The sequence below is a fragment of the Lithobates pipiens genome, unplaced genomic scaffold (genome assembly GCF_037356315.1).
Source record: "Lithobates pipiens isolate NorthernLeopardFrog02 unplaced genomic scaffold, aLitPip1_a1.2 Scaffold_27, whole genome shotgun sequence".
NCBI lineage: Eukaryota > Metazoa > Chordata > Amphibia > Anura > Ranidae > Lithobates > Lithobates pipiens.
The window spans coordinates 229,255,500-229,266,884 of NW_027507788.1; the positions used below are offsets into that span (position 1 = coordinate 229,255,500).

Here is an 11,385-nt window from a genome sequence, read left to right on the forward strand (position 1 = left end):
GAGGACACTGAATGGAGGTCAGTGGAGGTATTGGTAGAGAGGGGTGGAGGACACTGAATGGAGGTCAGTGGAGGGATTGGTAGAGAGGGGTGGAGGACACTGAATGGAGACCAGTGGAGGGATTGGTAGAGAGGGGTGGAGGACACTGAATGGAGGTCAGTGGTTGGATTGGTAGAGAGGGGTGGAGGACACTGAATGGAGACCAGTGGAGGGATTGGTAGAGAGGGGTGGAGGACACTGAATGGAGGTCAGTGGATGGATTGGTAGAGGCGGGTGGAGGACACTGAATGGAGGTCAGTGGAGGGATTGGTAGAGAGGGGTGGAGGACACTGAATGGAGACCAGTGGAGGGATTGGTAGAGAGGGGTGGAGGACACTGAATGGAGGTCAGTGGAGGGATTGGTAGAGAGGGGTGGAGGACACTGAATGGAGGTCAGTGGAGGGATTGGTAGAGAGGGGTGGAGGACACTGAATGGAGGTCAGTGGAGGGATTGGTAGAGAGGGGTGGAGGACACTGAATGGAGGTCAGTGGAGGGAATGGTAGAGAGGGGTGGAGGACACTGAAAGGAGGTCAGTGGATGGATTGGTAGAGAGGGGTGGAGGACACTGAAAGGAGGTCAGTGGTGGGATTGGTAGAGAGGGGTGGAGGACACTGAATGGAGGTCAGTGGTGGGATTGGTAGAGAGGGGTGGAGGACACTGAATGGAGGTCAGTGGGGGGAATGGTAGAGAGGGGTGGAGGACACTGAAAGGAGGTCAGTGGTGGGATTGGTAGAGAGGGGTGGAGGACACTGAATGGAGGTCAGTGGTGGGATTGGTAGAGAGGGGTGGAGGACACTGAATGGAGGTCAGTGGAGGGAATGGTAGAGAGGGGTGGAGGACACTGAATGGAGGTCAGTGGTGGGATTGGTAGAGAGGGGTGGAGGACACTGAATGGAGGTCAGTGGAGGGATTGGTAGAGAGGGGTGGAGGACACTGAATGGAGACCAGTGGAGGGATTGGTAGAGAGGGGTGGAGGACACTGAATGGAGGTCAGTGGAGGGATTGGTAGAGAGGGGTGGAGGACACTGAAAGGAGGTCAGTGGTGGGATTGGTAGAGAGGGGTGGAGGACACTGAATGGAGGTCAGTGGTGGGATTGGTAGAGAGGGGTGGAGGACACTGAATGGAGGTCAGTGGAGGGAATGGTAGAGAGGGGTGGAGGACACTGAAAGGAGGTCAGTGGTGGGATTGGTAGAGAGGGGTGGAGGACACTGAATGGAGGTCAGTGGTGGGATTGGTAGAGAGGGGTGGAGGACACTGAATGGAGGTCAGTGGAGGGATTGGTAGAGGGGGGTGGAGGACACTGAATGGAGGTCAGTGGAGGGATTGGTAGAGGGGGGTGGAGGACTCGGAGTGGTTGGTAAGTTGGATGAGTCTGGCAGATGCCTTCATGATGGACTGGAGGGGGAGGGGCCTATGTAAAGGTTGGCCAATGAGGATGGAGTTGCAGTAGTCATGGTGGGAGGTGACCAGGGAGTGGGGTGTGATTGGTCAGGAAGGGGGGAGTTACGGAAATGTTATAATGGTGATAAACGTGGAATTCCTTTAGTTCCAAATTAGTTTTTTTAACTAATTTTAACAAATTAGTTGATTCTGAATTTCAACATTTTTACATTTGTGAAATTTCGGAATTTCAAAATTTGCAAAATTATAAATTCCCGAATTTCGAGTTTTCGAATTTCAGATTTTCGGAAATTTGAAAATCAGAAAAAAAGAAAGAAAATCTGTTTAATTATAAATAATAATAACTATGAAATGATTGGGATTCCCTCAGTGAACGTAACGAATTCATCCGAAGTGACGAATCATCTGAAATAAGAAACAAATGGAACGGAAAAACCTTTTTATTATTAATAATTATTTTTTATTAATTTGTTGCGTTCCATTTGTTTAGATTCGTCACTTCGGATAAATTCGAACTCGTAATTTAATTGTTAGTTATTAATTAAACTGATTTTCTTTATTTTTTTTTTCAGATTTTCAGATTTTTGGACTTTCAAATCTTTGAATTCCCGAATTCCAGAAATCAGAAATTCGGAAATTTGGATGAGATTCCGGATTTCATGTTCAGCACTTCACTGAAGAATCTGGAATCTGATTGGTTGCCATGTACTATGGCCCAGAAATCCAGATTATTATTATACAGGATTTATATTATTATTTTTATTTCATTCGTTTAAATGATGCGATGACTACATTTCCTGTATTGTGAGTACGGGGGGAGGGGTTGTCACTGTGGGAGGGGTTGTCACTGTGGGAGGGTCAGGCTGATAATAGAACACAGAGAACCGCCAATTAGCAGACAGAGGGCGGCTCCACACTCAATTTAGAGCGCGGGCCAATAGGAAGCGAAGGACGGAGCCTGAGGTAGCAGCCAATAGAAAGCGAAGGAGGGAGCCTGAGGTAGCAGCCAATAGAAAGCGGAGGACGGAGCCTGAGGTAGCAGCCAATAGGAAGCGGAGGACGGAGTCCAGGGTACCAGCCACTAACCATCCTCCCGATGATGATGATGACAAAAGGGGGCGGGTCCCTTCCGTTCATCCAGCCTCCCCGTCAGCCAATCAGAGCGCCCGAGCATCTTCTTCTCTGTTCCAACTGAAGAGGGAGTCCTGGAACAGGGAGGGGGCGGGGAATTCTCCTTTTTCATTTTAACCAATGGCGTTCGCAGCGGCAAGGCAACTACACGGGGGCGGGCCCGGGAGCGCTAACAGGCGTCCGCCTACTCCAACCAGCTCGGAGGAAGGGTTCCGCGCCATCCAGTGAGAGGAGAACTCATCTGCATATCCCCGCCCCGCCGAAGTTTGTATTTAATTGTGTGTCGGCGCTCCGGTGGATTCATTCCTCTCCTCACACTCCGCCCGATCTTCTCTCCGATCATCTCCGACCTTCTCTCCGGAATTATTATGGCCGATACCGAAGTAGACACTACCGCCACCGTCCCCGCCGCCAAGGTAAGTCCGAAATACCCCTCCCCCTCCCCGGTACTCCCCTCCATCTCCCGGTCCTTGTATTCTCACCGGGAGGAGAAGAACCCTCTGTGAGGAGAAGAGAGGCGGGAAACCGGAGAACTCCCCTCCCCCTCCATTGTGTGAGGTGATCCCGGTGTCCGGTCCGCGGGGGAGGAGAGGAGCCCCGGGACTTCTCACCCGTCCGCCCGACTCTCCCCGGGACTCCTCCTCACTCCCCGGGACTCCTCTCCACCCTCCCCGGGACTCTTCTCCACCCGGGACTCCTCTCCACCCTCCCCGGGACTCCTCTCCACCTGTCCGGTCTGACTGGAGAATAATTATAATAGACCCTCCTCTCCTCACCCCCCGGCTTCTCTCCTCCCGGGGCTCTTCTCCTCTCCTCCGGCACTGTGAGGTGAATGTAGAACACCGGAGACCCCCCCTCCCCCCTCATCTCTGATACCCCCGGGGGGGGGCAATTCTTCCACCCCGCTCTGTATATATGATGTGCGGTGTATATAGATATATATATAGAGATGTCGGTATTTATGACGGTGCGATGTTCTCTCTCCTCTCCCACCTGTGTCCCCTCTCCTCCTCCAATCTATTCTCATCTACATCAAACGGCGGGAAGGGTGATGCGCGCTCCCGGGAAGGGTGATGCGCGCTCCCGGGAAGGGTGATGCGCGCTCCCGGGGAGAGGAGCCGAGTGGGCGGAGCGATCGGACCTTCTCTTTTTCCCCGCCTCCTCCTCCATTCCTTTTCTGTGGCGGGAGCGCGCCCTCGGGCACGCGCCGGACTCCCCCGCCAGCTGGTGGCGCGAGGCTTTGTTTTTCCGCGCGGTCGCCCCGGGAGAGGAGGAGACGGGAACGCGCGTGCGCGCCCCCTGGCTGTGGCAGATGTTCAGGTTCTCCGTTCCCTCCCTCGCCCCGCCCCCTCCACCTCTGTTCTCTGCCATCTGTTTATGGCCATAGAGAGTAACGATGAGCCGCTCCGTGCGAATCCTGCGATCTACATCCTGTACACACCGTACAATCTACACACTACAATCTACACATACTGTACAATCTACACACCGTACAATCTACACACTACAATCTACACATACTGTGCAATCTACACACTACAATCTACACATACTGTACAATCTACACACCGTGCAATCTACACACACCATACAATCTACACACCGTGCAATCTACACACCGTGCAATCTACACACCGTGCAATCTACACACACCATACAATCTACACACCGTGCAATCTACACACACCATACAATCTACACACCGTACAATCTACACACTACAATCTACACATACTGTACAATCTACACACCGTACAATCTACACACTACAATCTACACATACTGTGCAATCTACACACTACAATCTACACATACTGTGCAATCTACACACCGTGCAATCTACACACACCATACAATCTACACACCGTGCAATCTACACACCGTGCAATCTACACACACCATACAATCTACACACCGTGCAATCTACACACACCATACAATCTACACACCGTGCAATCTACACACACCGTGCAATCTACACACACCATACAATCTACACACCGTGCAATCTACACACACCATACAATCTACACACCGTGCAATCTACACACACCATACAATCTACACACCGTGCAATCTACACACACCATACAATCTACACACCGTGCAATCTACACACACTGTACAATCTACACACCGTGCAATCTACACACTGTACAATCTACACACACTGTACAATCTACACACCGTGCAATCTACACACTGTACAATCTACACACACTGTACAATCTACACACCGTGCAATCTACACACCATACAATCTACACACCGTGCAATCTACACACTGTACAATCTACACACACTGTACAATCTACACACTGTACAATCTCCACACCATACAATCTACACACCGTGCAATCTACACACTGTACAATCTACACACACTGTACAATCTACACACCGTACAATCTACACACCGTACAATCTACACACCGTACAATCTACACACCGTGCAATCTACACACACTGTACAATCTATACATATACTGTACAATCTACACACTGTACAATCTACACACACTGTACAATCTATACATATACTGTACAATCTACACACCATACAATCTACACACACTGTACAATTTACACACCATACAATCTACACACCATACAATCTACACATACACTGTGCAATTTACACACACCATACAATCTACACACACTGTACAATCTACACATACCGTGCAATCTACACATATACTGTACAATCTACACACCATACAATCTACACACCGTGCAATCTATACACCGTACAATCTACACATATACTGTACAATCTACACACCATACAATCTACACACCGTGCAATCTATACACCGTACAATCTACACATATACTGTACAATCTACACATACCGTGCAATCTACACACCATACAATCTACACACACTGTACAATTTACACACACCATACAATCTACACATATACTGTACAATCTACACACACTGTACAATCTACACACACCATACAATCTACACACACTGTACAATCTACACACACCGTGCAATCTACACACCGTGCAATCTGTACACCGTACAATCTACACACCGTACAATCTACACATATGCTGTGCAATATACACATTGTACAATCTACACACCATACAATCTACACACATACTGTGCAATCTACATACATATCATGCAATATACTACACACCATACAATCTACACAGCATGCAAGATACACGCTGAACACTCAACATACACACCATGCAATTTACTACATATATATATATATACTACATATCATAGAATCTACAAGTGATATATTGATACACCATACAGTAGAGAACACGGGGTGATCACCACTCATCACTGATCAGATCTATACACCGTCGTCTGATTGGTGGGATTATACACCGTCGTCTGATTGGTGGGATTTGCTTTTCCTCATTCCAGGATCTGAAGGAGAAGAAGGAAGTTGTGGAGAAGAAGGAGAAGAAGGAAGTAGTAGAGGAGCCGGAGAAGAAAGAGAAAAAAGAGAACGGGAGCGAGAAAGCCAAGAACGGAACCGTGAGTCCTTCTGTTTATTTACATTATGGATGGGGGTGGTGATTGTAGTTCTATACCCACAATATGGAGATGAATGGAGGTGATTGTAGTTCTGTACCCACAATATGGAGGTGATTGTAGTTCTGTACCCACAATATGGAGATGAATGGAGGTGATTATAGTTCTGTACCCACACTATGGACAGTAAACCATTCACACACAAGATCTAGAGCTCTGTAGATGCCGGTAATCAGACGTGACTTCCTCTCTGATATCCCTGTATCACCCCGCTGTTTGTTTACATTGGTCGGGGGAGGGGACACTGTAAGGTGATAGGAAGACAGAGTGCCTGTGATGTGAGTATTCATTTGCCCACAATGTCATAGATACAGAGGGGAATGACGGCTCATGTAAAGTGTTTTTCTCCTGCTGGGTCAAAATATATAAACACTGAGTGATGACAGTCGGGGTCACTGGATGGAAACCCAAAACATTTATTTTTCTAATGAAGACTCCTATCCGCGAGAGTGGAGGATGTGATGTCATCCGTGAGAGCGGAGGATGTGATGTCATCTGTGAGAGTGGAGGATGTGATGTCATCCGTGAGAGTGGAGGATGTGATGTCATCCGTGAGAGTGGAGGATGTGATGTCATCCGTGAGAGCGGAGGATGTGATGTCATCCGTGAGAGCGGAGGATGTGATGTCATCATTCTTGTCACGAATCGTTATTCCAGCTCTGAGCAATCCTCTGATATTTTTTCAGTGACATAAAAACCGACCAATCGGAGTCCATTCTCCCACCTTGCTGTGAGTGACGGGGGGGGGGGTTCCTATCTGTGTACTTCACACCCCCCTCCTTTCTTCTCCGGCTCTCCCAGGATTGGCTGCTCCACACCTCAGCAAGGTTGGGCATGCTGAGGTCATGTGGTGACTTTCCTGGGTTTTGACTGGATGTTGGTGATCATGGGGCATAAATCCACGAGACCAGCAGAACTTTAGTGTAAGAAATATTTATGGCTGGCCAAGGGGAGTGTACTGACATCACGACTCCGCCCACCGAGCTCCGGACAAGAGACCCGCCCACATAATCTGGAGTATTGCGGGGCTCCAAATAGCTGAGGGGAGATATTTGATGATAGGTGAGGATATATGCAGGAGGCGTGTCTATCCTTGTAGATCCGCCCTATGGGCGTCATCCAGAAATGATCGGAGCGGCTTCACACCCACTGTAAGGTTCCTAATAGAATGTGAGATGTTTGATATGTTTTATAATGAGACTCTCCTCTGAGTGTAAGCAGTGTAGACAGGAGAGGAGCACTGATGCAGTGTAGACAGGAGAGGAGCACTGAGGTCGTGTAGACAGGAGAGGAGCACTGAGGTCGTGTAGACAGGAGAGGAGCACTGACGCCGTGTAGAAAAGTACAGAGAAGAGCACTCAGGCAGATCAGTAAACATTTCTTCCTTTCCAGGAGGAGAACGGTGCAGAAGACAAGGAAGAGGAGCCCAAGGACGCTGAAGAGGAGGATGAAGGTAACTTTGTGCCCTTTCTATGGGAATAAAATCTGTCACAGAGCAAAACATGTGTGTGAAAGGGCTCCGATGGAAGCTTCCATCCCCAGCACACATAATAGAGCTCCGCCCGGCGCTGATCAGGTCATGGCTGATCCTTCCACACAATGGTTCTGCTTTGTCCCTTTAATGAGATCTTGTTGTTTTCGTGTGATTGGTCGGGTGTTCATATCTCTCTTTGTTCTTCCAGTAGAAGGAGAGGGTGAAGACGAGGAGGAAGATGATGATGAGGAGGAGGAAGAGGAGGAAAGTAAAGGTGATAAGAAGACTGAAGGTAAAGGCGATAAGAAGACTGAATCTGATGGACATCCTGTGAAACGCGCAGCAGAAGAAGAGGTGAGGAACAAAGCCCGGGCACAGTGAGAGTCCGTCATAGAGCACCGTGTGACCATCTACCCACCTGTCATAGATATCGCCCCTTGGAGGAGAGCAGAGGTCCACTGGCTGGGCTGAGGCTGCAGGTTCCCCAGTATTGGCTAATCCCAACCACGGCACAGCAGTTCGCATGTTCTGCCTGCGCGGGTTTCCTCCGGGGGGCTCCGGGTTTCCTCCCACACTACAGACATGCTGGGAGGGTAATTGGCCCCAGTATGGGACATAACCATCATTTCTACACTCTGCGCCCCCTAGTGGTCTCTCTTATAAACAGTGTTCTGTTATTGAAACCACTAGATGGGGCACAATGATAATTTCTAAGTGCTGCGCCCCCTAGTGGTCTCTCCTATAAATTGTCGTTACTTTTTTTAAATTTATTTGCGTTTTCTCATCTTCTATTCTCCTTTTTTTTTTTTTCTTCTAGAAGAAAATCGAACCTAAAAAACAGAAGACAGAAAACGGAGATTCCACAGAAGTGAAAGAGTCCGCTTAACCCCACCCCCCCTCCCCGACATTTTATAGCTTAAGTGACATGGTTGACTTGTAGAGGACGTGCTTTATATCTGTACATTTTGCAGGACGATGACTTTTTATATACTGTAAACCCACATGCACTAGAGGACCTTTACCATCATCACAGCCAAGATAGCGCTAAGGTTTTTTTTTTTGTAAAATGTTATTTATTGGTGCTTTGTTTGTACTGGTTGATTGCTACAATAAAAAAAAAAAAAAGAACAGAATTTTTTTTTTTTGTTTTCAGTGGTTGGTATAGCTTTGCTTTGATTTCTCTGTCCATCTATGAAGCGGCGGACGGCGGCGCGCCGCGTGCGTTGGGAGTGAAGCTGCCTTCTTGTAATATATAACGGTGTTTAGAATAGAACGTTCTTCATATGCAATGAAGACCAAAGAGATCGCCGGAAGGGAACGCTGGGCATTCTGTATAGATCTTTGGATTCTCAGATTATGTTGCTGTTCAGTATATAGTTTGTGGTGCAAAAAAAAAAAAGCAGAAGTTTGGGGGAAAAAAATGTTAAGGTTCTTTTTTATGTAAATTTTTTTTTTTTTTCTTTTTTCTCTCTGTATCCTAATGTACTATGGAAGTGTATGGCGGAGATTTCTGAGGATAGACTTCTTGTCATTATATAACCGTATACCTCATTAGTTGATGCTTGACCACTACTTTGTATATTCAGGTTAAGTGCTACAAATAAATCTTTCTTTTATATAAAAATACGTTTTTGTGGATTTCTTTTATTTCCTTCTCCTCCCATGTAGGAGTCCCTGCATCTCTGTGCCGGTGTCCTATCACATTATGTCCCCCCCATCGGATAGTGTCCGTTGTGTACTGGGCATGCGCAGTACACAGCACACACAGATTCCGAAAATAGCTGAAGATGAACGGCGCCTGCGCCGTGAGTCCAGGTTCTATCCCCACCATCCAAGTGGACATAGAGTTGGAATATAAGAGCCGAGCGCAGCGAGGGGCCCTCTAATATCGGCAGCCCTATGTCCCATGTTTCCATTGGCCCTCGGCTGCCGCCGCCATTGCCTGTATGGGAAACCGGCAAAGAAGGCTTTGCGGCATCACAGTTCCCTACTGCTTTCTGAATGGCCCAGCGGTGGGGAGGAGGTGGCGGGCGGCCGAACTTCCCAGTGGTCTTGCCGCTGCAAAATCTCTCGGAAGTGGGGACAGGTACCTGCCAAAAAAACACGTGTGTGTGGCACCGAAGGGGAGGAGGGGTCAGATAAGCAGAGCTTCCACTTTTGGGTGGAACTCAGCTTTAAGGACCCTGCATTTGGTGTCCTTAATCCTCCCCCTCCATAACCGCATCATTACTCCCCTTCAGAGCAGTGTTCTCCCCATTCAGAGCAGTGTCCTCCCCCCCTTCAGAGCAGTGTTCTCCCCATTCAGAGCAGTGTTCTCCCCATTCAGAGCAGTGTCCTCCCCCCCTTCAGAGCAGTGTTCTCCCCATTCAGAGCAGTGTTCTCCCCATTCAGAGCAGTGTTCTCCCCATTCAGAGCAGTGTCCTCCCCCCTTCAGAGCAGTGTCACCCCCCCCTTCAGAGCAGTGTCACCTCCCCCCTTCAGAGCAGTGTTACCCCCCCCCCCTTCAGAGCAGTGTCACCCCCCCTTCAGAGCAGTGTCACCCCCCCCTTCAGAGCAGTGTCCTTCCCCCCTTCAGAGCAGTGCCCCCCTCCCTTCAGAGCAGTGTCCTTCCCCTTCAGAGCAGTGTCCTCTCCCTTCAGAGCAGTGTCCTCTCCCTTCAGAGCAGTGTCCTCTCCCTTCAGAGCAGTGTCACCACCCCCCCTTCATAGCAGTGTCCTCCCCCCCCCCTTCAGAGCAGTGTCCCCCTCCCTTCAGAGCAGTGTCCTTCCCCTTCAGAGCAGTGTCACCACCCCCCCTTCATAGCAGTGTCCTCCCCCCCCCTTCAGAGCAGTGTCCTCTCCCTTCAGAGCAGTGTCCTTCCCCTTCAGAGCAGTGTCCTCTCCCTTCAGAGCAGTGTCCCCCTCCCTTCAGAGCAGTGTCCTTCCCCTTCAGAGCAGTGTCCCCCTCCCTTCAGAGCAGTGTCCTCTCCCTTCAGAGCAGTGTCCTCTCCCTTCAGAGCAGTGTCCTCTCCCTTCAGAGCAGTGTCCTCCCCCTTCAGAGCAGTGTCCTCTCCCTTCAGAGCAGTGTCCTCTCCCTTCAGAGCAGTGTCCTCTCCCTTCAGAGCAGTGTCCTCTCCCTTCAGAGCAGTGTCCCCTCCCTTCAGAGCAGTGTCCCCTCCCTTCAGAGCAGTGTCCTCTCCCTTCAGAGCAGTGTCCTCTCCCTTCAGAGCAGTGTCCTCTCCCTTCAGAGCAGTGTCCTCTCCCTTCAGAGCAGTGTCCCCCTCCCTTCAGAGCAGTGTCCTTCCCCTTCAGAGCAGTGTCCTCCCCCTTCAGAGCAGTGTCCTCCCCCTTCAGAGCAGTGTCCCCCCCTTCAGAGCAGTGTCACCACCCCCCCCTTCATAGCAGTGTCCCCCTCCCTTCAGAGCAGTGTCCTTCCCCTTCAGAGCAGTGTCCCCCTCCCTTCAGAGCAGTGTCCTTCCCCTTCAGAGCAGTGTCCTCTCCCTTCAGAGCAGTGTCCTTCCCCTTCAGAGCAGTGTCCTCTCCCTTCAGAGCAGTGTCCCCTCCCTTCAGAGCAGTGTCCTTCCCCTTCAGAGCAGTGCCCCCCTCCCTTCAGAGCAGTGTCCTTCCCCTTCAGAGCAGTGTCCCCTCCCTTCAGAGCAGTGTCCCCTCCCTTCAGAGCAGTGTCCTTCCCCTTCAGAGCAGTGTCCTTCCCCTTCAGAGCAGTGTCCTCTCCCTTCAGAGCAGTGTCCCCTCCCTTCAGAGCAGTGTCCTTCCCCTTCAGAGCAGTGT

The 11,385-nt window shown here is 49.7% G+C and overlaps 1 protein-coding gene across 1 annotated transcript; it reads left to right on the top strand.

Annotated features, from left to right (window-relative positions):
• Nucleotides 1-2,826: 2,826 nt before the first annotated feature.
• On the top strand, nt 2,827-9,244 carry LOC143934614 (uncharacterized). Its single transcript, XM_077458367.1, has 5 exons — nt 2,827-2,989; nt 5,974-6,087; nt 7,537-7,597; nt 7,827-7,972; nt 8,436-9,244. The coding sequence occupies exons 1-5, from the start codon at nt 2,942-2,944 to the stop codon at nt 8,502-8,504; spliced, it is 438 nt and encodes a 145-aa protein (XP_077314493.1). The 5' UTR covers nt 2,827-2,941; the 3' UTR covers nt 8,505-9,244.
• The last annotated feature ends 2,141 nt before the right edge of the window (nt 9,245-11,385 follow it).

Excerpts from the sequence above, each read along its gene's own strand:
- LOC143934614 (XM_077458367.1), top strand. The coding sequence starts at position 2,942 with ATGGCCGATACCGAAGTAGACACTACCGCCACCGTCCCCGCCGCCAAG. Across the intron at positions 6,088-7,536 it reads AGAAAGCCAAGAACGGAACC|GAGGAGAACGGTGCAGAAGA; the intron begins GTGAGTCCTTCT and ends CTTCCTTTCCAG. Across the intron at positions 7,598-7,826 it reads CGCTGAAGAGGAGGATGAAG|TAGAAGGAGAGGGTGAAGAC; the intron begins GTAACTTTGTGC and ends TTGTTCTTCCAG.